This window comes from Lingula anatina, chromosome 8 (assembly GCF_051362555.1).
Source record: "Lingula anatina isolate TDL-2025a chromosome 8, LinAna3.0, whole genome shotgun sequence".
NCBI lineage: Eukaryota > Metazoa > Brachiopoda > Lingulata > Lingulida > Lingulidae > Lingula > Lingula anatina.
In genome coordinates, this window is record NC_141774.1 from 6,112,501 (window position 1) to 6,129,569 (window position 17,069).

The window sequence follows — 17,069 nt, forward strand, 5'->3', positions numbered from 1 at the left end:
CATCTTTTGGTAAATATTTTTAATTATATGTATAACTATCTATGGAATGAGGGTTTTTGTATTTGTTTGGCTGCAGGTTGCTTGATATGTTAACAAAGTTTAAATACATCTAACTTGGAAATCAACTTTTACCAAACAAAGCATTCTGTTGGGAAATATTATTAATTAATTTTATTCAAATTTGGTGAATAATAACAATAAAAATTCCCTTTAACCACCAGTTGCAGGTTACCTGTTGTTTTACACAGCACTTACCAAACATAGCCTTTCAATAGGAAATATTATTTATTAATTCTGTTTGAATTATGTGAATAATTACTGTAAAGTTTATTTTTGCCACCTGCTTCAGGTTACCTGATGGGTTTACCTTACCTGGGTTGCCTAAGGCAGCTTTTACCAGACTAAGCCTTTTAATGGGAAATATTACGTCTGATTGAAACTGAGAATGAGTACCATAAAGTTTCTCTCTACCACCTGTTGCTTTACACAGGCTTACCAAACATATCCTTTCAATTGGAAACATTATTTCTTAATTCAGTACGAATTTTGTGAATAATTACCATAAAGTTTCTCCACCAGTTGCAGGCTACCTGACAGGTCGTACAGCTCTTACCAAACAAACTCTCTCAGTAAGAAGTATCATTTCATGAGTAATTACTGTAAAATTTCTCTCGCCAGGCTACCTGATGGGTTTACGCAGCTCAGGAACCTCACCCACCTTGGACTAAACGATGTCTCCCTGGCTAGACTTCCCCCAGATATCGGCAGGTGAGTTTGACAAATTTCTGTCCCTTCCAAATAGGGATGTCTGGATCCAGGCCCCTGTTTCAAAAAAAAAAAAAAAAAAAAAAAAAAAAAAAAAAAAACCTAAGTTGGGTTCCCTGGCTAAGAACTTGATTACCAAGGTTACATGGTCACATGGCCACATCTTACCCTATCAGGAGTGGTGTAACAGCACGCTCATGGAAATCCTAGTCAACTAAACCAAGGAACTAACTTAAGCTTTTTGTGAAACTGGGGCCAGAAATAGAATAACTCTTTGGTTTTTGATATTACTTCTTTGAAAGAGATATATAACTAAAAAGTAAAACAGTTGGAAGAAGAGAATTAAGAAATTCGTGTCATGTAAAATAAACACTATTAATTTCAAGGAATTTGTGATAATTTTTATTTTTCTTTTATCTCATATTACCTTTAAAACAATATGGATGACATAATTGTTAGTTTTGTTCCTTTAATTTTGTGTGCTGTTTTTATATATAATCAGTTCAATTAATTCTCATGTATTTATACATAGAGACATGGTATATACTTTAATAGATTTGCTTGTAAATTCAAAACTTAAAACTGCAATATTGAATATTTTTGGAATCATTTATGTTTATTTTTCTTCCATTCCAGCCTTTCCAATCTCATATCGCTAGAACTTCGCGAAAATTTGCTCAAGTTTCTGCCATCATCGTTGTCATTTTTAGTGAAGCTGGAGTGCCTGGACCTGGGCAGCAATGAACTTGAGGAATTAGTAAGTAATTGCCTGAATGGCTAATGTTAGCCCAATTTCGGGTATAAAGGCATCTTTGTCTGAACAGTTGGTACTCGTGAATTCTGACAATGGAATGGTTATGTTTTCCTTGGTTTTTTTTTTTTTTTTTTTTTTTTTTTTTTTTTTTTTTTTTTTTTTTTGTGAATGGACCACATAGAGATATCTTCAAAAATTCTCAAATTTGGATGTCATTTTTAGGAAAAACAGTTATTTAGGCTAGGCAAAAGTGATTTCAGTTCCAACTTAATCCCTGTCCCCTTATATTTTTTACTTTGATATTTTTTTATCATCAGTGTAGGTCTGCATTGTAAGACCAATAAAGCAAAGTCTAATTTGCTTTCTCTGCTATCCAATTTATTTCTGTGAGATTTTCCATATTAATGGAGATGTCCTTTACACTAATATCTGAAATATAATAGGTTTGTTAATCTTTACCCATGCGTAGTAAGACACTTGTGCTACAGAATGCAGCATTTATCCTATTTTTGGTCCTTAATAGCAAGCCTGCTAATATTTGGGGGGGGGGGGGGGGGGGAAATAAACCAAGAAGTGCATTATATATCAATTTTGTATCATTTCGAAGTTTCACAAAGTAACTATTAGGTGTCATTTCTAGCAAGTTGCTTCTCTTTCTCGAAATTCCCCTGTGAAATGCCTGAGTTCATGTCACACGTCCATTGACCGTCTGCTGACAAATTGCAATGCCTAATTTACACATCCCAAATCAAGGACGTAGAAAATTTCCAAGAAAAATTATTCAAGATGTGAAGTAACCAGTCTCTGACCTTTTTTCTTTAACAGTTTGGCTGGATTTTTATGGATTTTCTTCAAGATTACTGTCACACTAGCTGAGACTGCCATATTCGACTTCCTCTAAGGCTGGCCTTTCTCTGAAATCGCTCTAAGGAGCTTTGTTTTAAGCCATATGCTTATTGATGTATTTCCAAAGGGAAAGTAACCCAGCTTTGATGATGAATTGACAGAGCTAGAGTTCAGCAACCAGTTGTGCTGTTTTTTGGGCTAGGATTCTTGACGTAGGATCAAGGGGATTTGGGTGGGAATTTGTCCCTCCCGTAGCTTTGCAGGTACCCTGCTCCTCCACCCACCCACCCACAAAATGACCACTTTAACTAAACTAAAAAGAAAGAAAAAAGAAACTTTTACCTAAAACATCATAAAACATAATTAAAGACTTGGGGTTGGGGGAGCATAAAATTGAATGTCAGAAAAAAATTGCAAAAAACATAATTTACTTAACAACATAATTGAAGACTCGGGGGGGGGGGGGGGGGAATAAAGAATAAAATTGTTCTCTAGGATGAAGCTGAGGTAAGATACTGTCATATTATTGAACCATCATCAGTGATGCAGACAGATGCTGATACTGAAACATTTTGGTCTCTTTTATGGCAGATGTCAAAATCACACGGGTAAGGCTTTCTTTGAGATGCGGCATGCTGAGTTAGGCAGACATAGCACAAGTGGGAATGCGCCTGAACCAGTTTGATGCAAGCTTCTCCATTTCATACGAATTCTTAGAAAATAATGATATCTTCTATTTCTAGAAGCCAATGCAGTGCACATCCGCTGAGTTCGTGAAGTTCATTTGGTGATGTCCTCGCCTTGGAGACATTCAGTGAATTTCTCAGACTCTGTTAATGGAAAATTAGATTGTTCTTTTTGATCATATATTCTGTTGCTAGGAGTTGTCATGTCCTTCTTATTGCTGGTTTTCCTAGAGGACCATAGTTCCTTTTGTCTGTATTGTTTATCTGTATTATCTGTATTCTGCTTCTCTTGTTATGATCTTGGGTCTGTGACAATCATGTATTGTAATGTTCACCACAGGTCTAAAACGAACCGTCTCTTTTTACCTCTATCAAGGATGTTTTGTTTTTGCCAGTGTTGGTTTGTGCATGACTTTTTATCTTAGAATCATGTAGAAAAAATATGGGTGGCTTTTGGTGAATTTTTCAGGAAAGGATCAAACTGGTAGTATTTACTAGGGGTGGACTTTTCGGGGGTGGTGGGTGGTTTGTATCCAGAAATTTTAAAAGCTTTTTTATTCGGGAGATGGAGGCATATTTAACATTTTTTATTGTAAGCCAGGGGAGTAGTAAAGGCAAAAGTTATGAGTAAATAAAAATTAGAAAAGGCAAAAAAGTAAAATATGTTTGGGGTAATATTGTGGTGAAAAAGGCTCATAATGATTTTTTAAAGAATATTATAGGTGAAATAGTATTATTGTTAGGATGAACTGCCTTGACAGAGGTCTTCATACTCTGATTGCTTCATATAAATTTAAGTTTAGTGGTTTATTTCATATGTATCTTTGGTCAAAATGGACTTTTTCCCATTGGGAATTTCATTTTAAAGTTCAGACCAGCTTTCAGTCAGACATTGCCTTGTGGAGACAGCCCCGTCTGATTGTTTCGACCAGAAGTGATCCATCCTAGTACATCCCGTTTTTTGGTTCCTGGACGTCTGAGGTTCACTGTTGATATGCAGCATATTCAGACGTGGTGTTATTTTTTCTATGCCCCTTGATAAAGCTGATGGGATAGACAAACTGTTATCATAATATTTTTGTGAGCAATACAGATACATATATTCATAGAGACTTCTTTCAGGTTTCCCATTTGTTTGTATTCAGTGCTTTAATATTACCTAAGGGATGGTGTTCTACATATATATTAATGGTAATGGCTCAATAAAATCAACCAACATCCATAAATGACTTCCATCCAAACCAGTTTTTAAATTAATTTTTAGAAATATAGATTTAGGTTTTGAACTGTAATTTGGCTAGAAGATATTCATTTATGTATTTTGATGGGGTAAATATTTTTTATATCATAAATTAAAAATTTAATCCTGTTTTGTTTTCCCATTTCAGCCTGAAAATATTGGAACTCTTCCAAATCTTCAAGAATTGTGGCTGGACTGCAATGAGCTGCTGGACCTCCCACCTGTAAGTGTGATAATAATAATAATAATAATAATAATAATAATAATAATAATAATAAAAGCGACAACAACAACAATAATAATATTAGTATAATGATAATAATAAATTGTAATGTTAAATTTTTTGTCTATGTAAAGTCTCTTTCATGTACGTACGCCATATTTAGTTCTCGGCTTTGTAGAGCCTCGGCTCTTCTCGATGTGAATGCGGCCTAAAATCCTTACTTATTGATTAAATAGTTTATTTATTTATTTATTCATGATAAGTCTGAAATCCGTCACGAAATATTCAATAATCTCTTCTCGATGTGAATGCGGCCTAAAATCCTTACTTATTGATTAAATAGTTTATTTATTTATTTATTCATGATAAGTCTGAAATCCGTCACGAAATATTCAATAATCTTTACCTAAGGAGCTCCAGTCCTCTTTATAAACGTGCTGACAAAGGTTTCTCCACAGGTTGAAATGATTCAAAAGAGGCAAATTATCGATTTTGTCTTTCTGATCAGCCTAGAAAACTGAAGGCTAGACAAATTTCTCTGTGGTCTTTTAGATAAGGATGAAAAATGAATAATGTGAGGTCGGGGTATTGTCTTCCTTAATGATAGGCTAAATACTTAATACTTGTCGTTTCAATGGAAAAATGAATTCCAAACGTTGGATTGCTTTGTTACTGACCGACTGCTAACAAGTACTTGACTGCAAAAATTTTGATTGTTATCTCGGATGGCAAAAAGTTTCAGGCTTTCCTGTTGAGATAGCATTGATGGTGACTAGGAGATAAGAAGCCAAGCTTACCAAATATACAATGGATAATTCCTTTGTGATGAAATCTCAAGAAGTCTGAGACTTCTCTCTAAAAGCATTTGTAAAGCAATCAATTTTCAGTGTGTCTAAATATGTTGTCAAATTACCAGTTCTGATAGGTTTCTGAGCAGGAATCTTCTCACCATAATCCAACTATTCCAACAGCATAACTTGATCAAGTTGTACCTCTCAGTTAATTATTTATAATAAGAAGTACAACTCTTTGAAGAAAGCAAAAATGAAATTCTAATTAACCCTGACCTGGATCATCAGCCACCTTCTGTTGACCTGTCATTTTCGTTAAGTGAACTTTCGAGAAAAAAAATTGACGTGAAATGGAGGTATAATATATGCCTTTAATCAATAAAATTCAATTTAGGCAATTAATGTAGGGTGATTATTTGTTTGTTTGTTTGTTTTATCTGTGTGAACATTTTTAAGAACAAGAAACAAGATTCAGTGATCACAGTAGAATACAAATTTCATGTCTCTAGGAGGACGCGTGTGTCTTGAAAACTAACAGATGTGAAAGATCTATCAGTAGACTGAACAAATTACAAGATTTTACCACCCCGTTTTAAATTTTACTGGCATTTTTAGTGGGGCCAGCCTAAACATTGAGAGACTGTTAGAGACAGTGAAAGTTTTTTTGTGGTAAAATTCTGTTGAAGAGCAATTTTCAGTAATAAAGGCCGTATTCAGAACAGTGAACTTACTAGTCAGCGGGTCAAATATGGCCGACCCACTTGAATACTTCCCCACGGGGGATCTATTCAGTGTTTATTACTAGATGGCATGGTTTTTAGTGGGTCGCCATTGTCCACAGTTCTGAATGCGGCCATAGCCATCCTCAATACTGGCTTGGCTGAACCCCTGGTAAAACAGCCCTGTGTAGGAACCCCAGGGTCTCAGGGGGCACGTCTGTTAATGGGCTCTGTTCTGAGATGACTATTGTATTGATATTTCATATCAGTAGGGACTTCCTATTTATATCCGTACCACGTCGGAACATCATTTGTCCTGTGGGGCCACTCCTGATCTCGTAGGTTGTTGTCTGGAGTTTCGGCTTTGTGAGTATGCCAAGCTCAGACCAAATAGATTGGTTATTATTGGATAATTTCTTATTTGTCCTAAATGTTGTGGATGTTTTCTATCTCCCCCTGTCTTTTTTTGCGCTGGTGGGATTGAATTAAGAGGACACACTGATCGAATAGACTGAGAAATTTGGTCTCCTTTGGGTTTTACACGAATACAGCCACAGTTTGCATATTTGTACATGGATGTTTTTTTTTTTTTTTCTTATAAAATATTTCGTTGGCTGTTGGAATGTATCCCCATGACATTTTTAAGCACAATGAAAACAAAAGATATTGATAATATTTATGATAATGAATATGATAATAAATATAATAATAATCCTAATAATAATAATAATAATAATAATAATAAAGATTTTTAAAAATTAAACCTTAACTTCATAGGAACTTGCCCAGCTTTCATTACAGAAGGATTCTCCAATCATCTGTATTTTTGCTATAAATTTATAAGTCAACTGCCATTATATTATACATCTTCAACATAGGTGATGTTCTTCTTATTAATCAAATATTTATTTAGTCATTTTTATTTTCAACAGGAAATTGGACAGTTGAAAAAACTGACTCAGCTGGATGTTTCTGAGAACAAACTGGAGTTTTTACCTGAGGAAATAGGAGGCCTGCAGAATCTTACCGACTTGTTTTTATCCCAGAACTGTTTAGAGAATTTACCAGAAGGAATTGGTGAGTAAACTGCTCTCCCCATTTGAGTTCTATCCAAGTTGAGATCAGTTTCGACAGAAAAAACAAACTTTTCACTTGAATTTGTTGTTAATAGGTAAGTGTTCCTCCCAAAGTTAAAAGAAAAAAAGGAAGAAAGGATCCCTTTAAGTTAAAGGGAGATACGCTAGAGGGACTATTTGATGGGCGTAAAAGAGCTCTCCCCATTGAGTTTTATCCAAATTGATACCAGTTTTGACAGAAAAAAAAGAAATAAAAAACATTCAGCTCTGATTTGTTGATGGGCATGTACTCCTCCCAAAGTGATAAAAAAGAAAAAAAAAAAAAATTCCTTGAAGTAATAGAAAAAAAATAGTGCATGAGAGATGATTCGATTTTTACCTGATGTTGAGATTAACTTGAGAGCCTTACCTGAGATGTTAGATCAGTTTGTGGTAAAAGTAATGGGATGCTCTTTACCTGAACCATCAAGGCATCTTTATGTGGTGAAAACGTGTTTTCTTTTAAGAAAAAACATAGATGGCATTTGTGGGAAGGAGCACATCATTACGTAATAATGCTTTACGTACTTTCTGGAAGTTATTTTGGTTATTTTCTTATTCTGGGTGGTAAATACTTAAATAAACATGAATTGAAAAGGTTTTCTTTTGCATCTTGAGATGTGGTATTGATGAGTTTTATGGCAGTTGTAAATGTTTGATAGTAATATTGATAAGATTTCTTTGGAGGGAGAAAGAAGGTACATGGGGTGTAAGCCAAGCTTTTTATATGACATGATATTCAACTTTTTTTATTGCTTTTTTGCATTTATTGTTATACTGGAGATAACGCTATGTTACAAAGCAAGTTTTTCATGTGAGAAAATAAGTAGTCTGTTACCTGTAGGGTTATTAAGGTGTTGCCAAGGGCTTTCTAACTTAAAGTAAAATTTATTTTACCAACAGAAAATAACTAGTGCATCAGCTGTAGGGTTATTTTAGGTATCACCCAAGGATTATACCTTCAGATATTTTTTTTACCAACATGGTCTGTATAGTTGGTTACATGTGATAAATACTCATTTAATTTAAACATAAAGATCTATAAAACCGAATGGGTGAACAATCCTGTTGTCTTTTCTTGACATTAACCATATCCATGTACTGTGCAGAGACCGCATTAGACCGTTACAACTAAACTGTAAACTCCCCCAAGCTAGCCTTGGCTGTATTTTTTATGCATCTATTTTTCAATTTGCCTACCCAAAATGAATCGACAAAAAGTGCCCTATTCTTATGGTTAACTCGGGTTGCGTGCATGCACTTCAGCATTGTTCGTATATTCGGAATAAGACAACCTCGGGGTTAGCTGTAGTTTACCTTTTCAAAACACCGCATTGTCCTCATGAAAAACTTGTAACGAGGAATAAACTAGTGATATTTCAGTCAACCTTAAGAATGATTTGAATTTTTCTTCAGTCAACAGCTAATATTCAGATAGGTTTTACCTCCAATATTTCGATGTCTATCAGGACTGAAGAAGACTGACTGAAGAAAAATTCACATCATTCTTATAACTTAACACAGCCGATGAAATTCTTTTCATTCAACCTCGTTTTTGTCCGTCTATAAAAAGCATTTCGATCATTGAAAACCTATTGTATCTCTGCAGTGTAACACATGATGCTTAAATGTCACTGGGGCATTTTTTTCCCTTTTTTGTGTGTGAATATAAGGCTTATTTTGTGGTTGATTATTGCATCATATGGACAAGAAAGCACCACATTTGGAGCATGTAGACTGAGCTAGTACATCAGAATTGGAAATAATGTACCAAGGCCTGAGATTACACTGAAGTTTGATGGGTCAAATACAGAAGATTTTTTCATGCAGAATTTTTTTACGTATAGAAATCCTATAATAAATGAAGAATTTAAGAACATCTTTATTTTTATTTATTTATTTATTTTTTATTTATTTTGAAACTTATATCTAACTAAGATGTTTGTTGTTGAAATTGTACTTTTGTTTTATTGAAGCATTGCAGCAGTCTGATAATATAGCGTCCAAGCTGTATCCAAACTGAAGATAGGTCTTAATTACATTGGAATCTAAACCCCCCCACAAATTGGGACTTGAAAATTGAATTTGCAGCCCTGATAGTCTATTGTGCTGTACTCTGAGCTCCATTTTCAAGCGAAGCCATGATAAACAATCCCGAAGGCACGGAGGGAGAAAATGAAATGATTATTTCATTTATCAGAGATTTAGCATGACATTTGTAGACAGTAAAACAGCAGAGAGATGGAGATATACTCACTGCCTCTTGTCTGGCCGGGAAGCTGTATTTGAATCTGTATTCAGCTGAATTAAGCAGAAATGAAATGTTATCCACTCTTTTTTGCTCCAGTGCTTTAACTTAGTGCCTAGAATATGTATACGACAGCAACATGCTGTTAAAATTAGTAGAATTAAACATTGTTATCCATCCTTTTGCCCCAGTGCCTTAACATATTGCCAGTAATCTGTATATGACAGTAAGTTGCTGTTAAATTTAGAAGATATAAACAGTTTTATACATTCCCTATGCCCCAGTATATTAACATATTGCCAGGAATCTGTATATATGAGAGCAAGTTACTGCTAAATTTAGTAGAAAAAAGTGTTGTCCCTGCCCAGGAATCTGTATGTCCATCTTTGAGATAAAGAAGTTTTTTAGGTAAGCAGCCAGCATTTACGTCTTAAGACGAGTTCACATTGGAGGTGGGCAGACCTAACTGTGACCAATTTCAGTAGACTGTTTGGTTATGTTTGCTGCCCATATACGGTGATTACTTGATTTTTTCAATAGGGGAAAATTGTGAATTTTACAGATACTGTATTTTAAAGTCATAATTTATTATTAAAATTAAAACATTCCTATTGAGTGGTAGCAACAGAATAAAAAATCGGGCTAAAATAAATTCTCTATGCAGCAAAAGCACCACAAATGCTATATTATAGGATAATGTTTGTGTAGATTTTAAAAATATGTGTTGGGGGTGGTCGGCCCCTGCCTTAGTTGAATTCCACTTTACCAAAAGAACACGATTCAGAGCTGGGCCTCCAAGGACGTGTGTTTTGACAGCGCTCCTTGCAAAGTTGAAGGCAGCTTGATGATTTTAGCCTATTGAAAAGATCCAGTCACTACCGTACCTACAAGCTGGTGGGATGTGGTAGTAGTAATAGTGATAATAACTAAAAAGGCAAACAGAGAGACTAGACCTCCACCCAATGCCTATCATTTCTCATTATCAATTAATGAATGGATTGTTACGCCAGACTGGGTTCCCATACCTAGATCAATCTAACAGGATCAATCCATCCCCAAGGACTTTCTTGCTAAATATTGCATTCAGCTTAAGTAGCTAAGGTGTCTGGCACGCCTACTGAAGCTGCTAAACAATAATTAATTACCCCCTAGCAGCTTCAGTAGGTGACAGACATCTAAGCTGCTTAAGTTGATTGCAATTTAGCAAGAATCCCCTTGGAGATAGATCGAGTCACAGTTAGCACGTCTGAGAATGGTCCCTAAACCTCCACCCAAGGCCCATAGATTCTCATTATCAATTAATGAATAGATAGCTACCTTAGACTAATCATTTCTAAGTCAGCCCACTTCTGACATGCCCTGAAATTTTTTTTTTTGCAATATCCTTTCATTACTTCGTGAGGAAGGCTGTTGACTAATGATTGCAAAAACATAGTATTGCATTCTTGGTGGAGATAATGGTGATTTATTCAGTAAATATGTACAAAATTTACATATAACCTTGGTGTTTCAATAGGAAGGATGTAAGAGAGAATAGATTAGGTTACGTACTGAGTTATTATGCTGAGATGATATCAATTAGGCGATGCTGGCCTATTTTCTACAGAACTGAACCTTGAAGCATTTTCTTTTGTTGGTCTGAATGACAATGAATTCCAATAATGTGCCTGATTGGGCGGACGGATTATTTTGATTTCATTTTTCAGATGATAAAGCAATGTCTGCTTTTATTGATATTTAGTTTCAATACACGAATAATGTTGGCAAATAGGGTAGAAAAATGTAAGTATAATTTTGATGTGCACACAAAATCATTATTGTTATATTAATCAGATTGACCTTATTTATTTCTAGGTCGCTTGAAGAAATTGTCAATCCTCAAAGTTGACCAGAATAGGCTTTTAGTACTCACAACACAAATTGGAAAGTAAGTAGAAAAATAGGGATGATACAAATAATAGTCAGTGTGCAACTGAAATGTCACAGCAGATATATTGTCACACCCAACATGCTGTCACAAAAAACACATTAATAATGCTGACATATTTTCACACCTAACACACTGCAACCACCCTGAGCTTCAGAGATAACTTGACACTAACCTCTTCACAATAGCCTATCTTCATCGTGTCAAGTTACCTCTGACCACATTCGATTGCCCCCTCCGCCCGCCAATCAAATTTAAAGCCCGCACTCAATGACTCATTGAACGATCTAGCCAATGAACGCGAACGAGTCAAAGCGCGCTTTGTTCAAATCCGGACCAATCAAAGATAAGGCTGAATATCAGGGACTTGCCGTAACCTGTGGGCAGCACGCAAAATACACATCCCTCAGTAGATAATGATGCAGGGCCTCAGAACTACTCGGATGTCTCCGCACTCGAAAATAACTTTGTTGTTAGTATGGAGCTTGCGGAATCAGCCGAGGATTGCCGATTGACGGTCAACCAATCAGCGTTTTCACCAAACTTTGGTGAAAAATTTTGAAACTTGGATTCAATTGGCTTATATAAACTAGGTCAAACTATTTTCGTCAGAGGTAACTTGACACGATGAAGATAGGCTATAGTGAAGAGGTTAGTGTCAAGTTATCTCTGAAGCTCAGGGTGACTGCAACAAAAAACATTCATAATGCTGAGATATCTTGTCACACTGTCACAAAAGATATTACATTCACCAACCAAACTTTAAACTAAGTTAACTGTAGCACCCATGGTGTTGTGACAACTAACACAATTTCTCATCTATTGCTCTTTAACAAGTGACACTGTCAACAGCAAATTTTATTAATGTACGAAGTGCTTTGCCTACCTTTAAGCTTTCTTCAGGATGGTAATATTAGACTTAATATGTCTAATGTAGAATCTTAAATCAGAATGTGATTATTTATGTACCTTTTTTTTTCTTTTGCAGTTGTGAGAGTTTACAAGAACTTATTTTAACAGAAAATCTTTTATCAGTAAGTGATGATTTTATTGTTTGATTTGAAATCATTTTTGGTAAGTGCTGTTGAAGAAAAAGTTATTCACATTATTGGTTTAAACATATCCAAGCAGCATTTATGTTTCGATCATTTGATAATTGCACCAATTTCTGTCTCAATACATCAGTCTCTCTTTTATCATATTTGATGCAGACACCTATATTAGGTATAATATTTTTTCCTTCCAAATGACAACAATATGGCATAGACAATTTTCAGGTAAAGTCCAGCATGCTCAAAAGTTATTATTGTTGCTTGTTTGTTTCATTCCTACCAAAACATTGTCAGTTTTAATTTACTCTGTCATTCCTTTTTTTAGGAACTTCCACTTTCATTGGGAAAGTTGAAGAATTTAACGAATCTCAACGTTGACAGGAATAGGTTGACAGAGATGCCCAAAGAGGTGAGTTTTAAGGTCAAAACCCTTGATAAATTAGAAGCATGTTTGTTTATTCGTTTATTTATTTATTTATTTATTTATTTGTGAACTTTTGACTATTGAGAGGGTTGGAGCACAATATCATTTTACATTTTCTTTTCGACTTAATTTTGCCAGCTATTTATCTAAAATGACAAGGAAGAAAATTATTTCAGGTTTGAATCAGACATCTGTTAATTTTTTCCACATTACATTTATTTATTTGAGTTTAACAGGCCCCAAGCCCACAGTCATAAGACCACCAAGTTTCCGTCATTCTTTTTTGTTCAATCCAAAAATCATGTCTGTTAGTGAGCCTAATCATGTATCTAATATCCATGTGACTATTTCTCAGGTGGGCAGGTGTTCAAAACTAGGGGTTTTATCCATGAGAGATAACAGAGTGGGTCGTCTGCCACAGGAAATAGGAAACCTTAAAGACCTGCATGTGCTAGATGTATCTGGAAATCGGTGAGTTATTCTACAGTGTGTAATAAGAAAGTATATAATAAAATGGTATGAAATATATAATAATAAGAAGTAAGAAATGTTTTGCTAAGGTTTGTTGATTTTATTAAGCAGACCAGTTATTTATAAAGTAGGGAAGTTATGTTTTACTGTAAGACTGTCTTGTAAAGGAATCATCGTATTTCTTGGTATTTGTGTAAATGGTAAAATGACTGAAGAAGGGAAAATATGCTCTTTTCCATTCACGAAAACCCACACTTAAACTGAACAGTGTAAAATTATTGAAATAGATTATATTAATGGCTACAGATGGTGTTTAGCAACAGACCAATCGATCTTTCTTTGGATTCCATGTCCACATGACCTTGATCTTACCTTGACCTCTTGACCTGACCTTGACCTTTCAGATTAGAGTATCTTCCCATCACCATAGCACAGTGTAATCTGAAGGCAATATGGATGTCAGAGAATCAAGCTCAGCCCATGTTGAAGTTCCAGACAGACGTGGATGAGGTCACAGGACAGAAAGTGCTCACATGTTTCTTGTTGCCCCAGCAGGCCTATCACACTGAAAGCATGGGTGAGTGTTGCTCAGTCCAAGTGGAAGTTACACCCAGACTTTCATGGAAGTGAAAGTATAAGAACATTTTAATTTTCTTGGAAATTTCAACATCTTGCCTTTAAAAAGCAAGATGTACCATATCCAAAAAAGTCCACAAGAGTACGATATATGGATGTTTTTGAGTTTCTAATTAGTAAAGCCCTCCCTTGTATCTGAAAAATTAGGTATAAAGAGATCAGAAGATAGTATAAAGCCCAATAACTTTTGGGAAATTTTGAATCAACTATTCCGTGTATTACTAACAAAACACTGTTGAATAGAAAATTATTGTACATTAATTTTGTTCAAATTTATGAGTTATTTCTGTGTGTGGATCCATCTTTAGAAAACCTGACAATTTGATTATAAACTGACCATTGCAGAGAACCTGTTGAAGGGCAGCGTCCAGACTGAAGATGACCGAAGCCTCAGCTGGATGGAGAAAACACGTGACAGCGTACGCTTTGCAGGAGAGAGTAGCGAGGAAGAGCCAGAGGAAGAAGATGATGACTCTGAGGTAAGTGTATTGAACTAATAACAAATACAGTCAGAAAGTTTTCATTTATGATAGATACAGATAACAGTTTGGGGGATCCTAAAATTACAGAGAATTTTTGCAAAGTCTCTCTAGGTTGTAAACAAGTTATTACAACTGCTTCAGATCATAACAGTCAGGAAACCTAAAGAAAAGTAGTAGAAGTGAATGCAACACAAATCCTGTAAACAAAATGGTGACTATCTTTGATTTTAAATGTTTCTGCTACAAACACTTTCTCAAGCCAGAAATAGCAAAAATGAAAAATAAAACTTCTTGATAATTAGATAAATCATAAAAGCTTTGCCTGGGAAAAGCAACCAAATTTTATTATTTAGGCATCATTTTATAGACCCATACTCGTAGACAATGCACCATTGCTTCAACGTACAAACATTGCCTTATTCCTGTCAGGAAAGTATGTTGACATCTTAGAATAGGGAAGCTTGGACGAGAAAAATGACAAGTGTCTGGAATAGAGTAATATCGTTAAGTAGAAAAAAGATACACGTAATAAGAAGATAATGGATATGTAGATATTAATGTGAAAGGGATGATATTACTACCATAAAAAACGAGATTAAGGCTTGCTGCAGAACAGTCATGCCTTGTAGAAATTGCGCAATATGGAGAAGCAATGAATCCTCATCAGATTTCAATCAACTCCATTACTGTTCCGACTGAACAAATTTGGAATATTAATTACGCAAATTAGACTTATCAGGTTGCAGTCAGACACCATTTTGATAGAGAAAAAAGTCCTTGGAACAGCGACACAATAGAGCTGTGACCCTAAATCTGGTCTATAGTTATGAACTATGATTTTGGTGCACTTTGACAAATTAACTTAAATAATGCACCTCTTTTAAAACAGGAACGACATGGCTTATGTTTCAGATTCATATTGTATTTATTTATTTGTTTATTATTTTGGTGCACTTTGACAAATTAACTTAAATAATGCACCTCTTTTAAAACAGGAACGACATGGCTTATGTTTCAGATTCATATTGTATTTATTTATTTGTGTATTATTTTGGTGCACTTTGACAAATTAACTTAAATAATGCACCTCTTTTAAAACAGGAACGGCATGGCTTATGTTTCAGATTCATATTGTATTTATTTATTTGTTTATTATTTTGGTGCACTTTGACAAATTAACTTAAATAATGCACCTCTTTTAAAACAGGAACGACATGGCTTATGTTTCAGATTCATTTTGTATTTATTTATTTGTTTATTATTTTGGTGCACTTTGACAAATTAACTTAAATAATGCACCTCTTTTAAAACAGGAACGACATGGCTTATGTTTCAGATTCGTATTGTATTTATTTATTTGTTTATTATTAATATATTTATTACAATTAATACATATACTAGTAATTATTCTAATAAATGAATAAGATAAATAACATTTAAAAGAATAATAAATTCATAAATGTGTCTCTCATGCGCATTTAACCATGGTATGTGTTAAAGGACTTGATGAGGTGAATAACTTCACTATCTAATCAGTTTTTGAGAGAGCCATGTTGTGGTATAAAAATAAAGCTCCATATATGACAGCAATGTAAATAGACCATAATAAAAAATATTTTGATCAACTATTGCAGAGCCATTTTGTACGTCACAACACGCCTCACCCGAAGGACTTGAAGGCACGCCACGCCAAACTGTTTGAGGCTGTCACCGTGAAAGGCAAGATAGACGGTCATATCATTCCGAAGGGAGAGGACAAGAAAAAGGAGGGGTCTTTTGTCCCGCAGCGCGACTCGACGATATCTTGGACTGAGGAGGAATTTGAGGCTCCGCGCCCTACTGTGAAATCTCCAACCAAGCCCACAAAAGGTGAATGTCGCCTTTCTTTATATTTTCTTTCATGATGGATCCTCAGATCACTACTGCTTTACTTCTTTACAAATCAGCTGAGAGACATTGTTTGTAAATGTTTTTAATGCTTTAAATAGAATTGAACACCCTTGGTTTAGGGTTTTTAAGTACTTTTTTGTTTTGAACTATAATTTTTATCCTAGAAAATGTTTTTGAAAACTTATGAAAATGTATGAGTACTTATCATCTCCATACTAATATCATGATCTTAAAGCATGTTTCTTTGATAATTTTTCCATTATCATGTCCATTCCACCTCTGTCGAAAATGGAACTGGACAGGTGACTTACGAGTCAGCCAACACATCTTTTTCACATTTTTTCTGATGTCTTACTTTTAGTTGCCATGAACATTCCACCTTCATTGAAAACTGAACACAAATATGAGAAAAAAAGGCCTCCATAACATTTTGTAATGTTTTTTGTTGTCTTATTTTAGTTGCCTTGCCCATTCCAACTTTACACATAAAAAGAGGTTTCCATAACATTTTGTAATTTATTTTGATGTCTTATTTTTAGTTGCCATGCCCATTCCACCTCCGCTGAAAACTGAACACAAATACGAGAAGAAAGATGCGTCCCCCACTTATCACAAGGAGGATAAAAAGGTGATCTTCACAGAGGAGAAACCAAGCTCTCCCACAGAACATGTTCCAGCAGAAAAACCCAAGGTATGATAGTTTATTTTCTTCTATTACAAACTTTAAAGAAGAACAGGTTAGAAATCCTTTTCAAATAAATGTTGGTCATATTTAGTCAGATCTGAACTAAATCAGTGAT

The 17,069-nt window shown here is 34.8% G+C and overlaps 1 protein-coding gene across 9 annotated transcripts in view; it reads left to right on the plus strand.

Moving 5' to 3' along the window:
- LOC106181201 (uncharacterized) overlaps positions 1-17,069 on the plus strand; it is a 93,639-nt gene that overhangs the window by 30,187 nt on the left and 46,383 nt on the right. For all 9 annotated transcript variants that reach the window (XM_086994510.1, XM_086994512.1, XM_086994513.1 and 6 more), the window contains exons 4-15: positions 679-768; positions 1,402-1,522; positions 4,440-4,514; positions 6,957-7,101; positions 11,242-11,314; positions 12,303-12,348; positions 12,692-12,775; positions 13,146-13,261; positions 13,666-13,838; positions 14,243-14,376; positions 16,014-16,248; positions 16,809-16,960. In XM_086994510.1, coding sequence (XP_086850636.1) covers positions 679-768; positions 1,402-1,522; positions 4,440-4,514; positions 6,957-7,101; positions 11,242-11,314; positions 12,303-12,348; positions 12,692-12,775; positions 13,146-13,261; positions 13,666-13,838; positions 14,243-14,376; positions 16,014-16,248; positions 16,809-16,960 — 1,444 coding nt within the window. The remainder of the gene's footprint in view (positions 1-678; positions 769-1,401; positions 1,523-4,439; positions 4,515-6,956; positions 7,102-11,241; positions 11,315-12,302; positions 12,349-12,691; positions 12,776-13,145; positions 13,262-13,665; positions 13,839-14,242; positions 14,377-16,013; positions 16,249-16,808; positions 16,961-17,069) is intronic.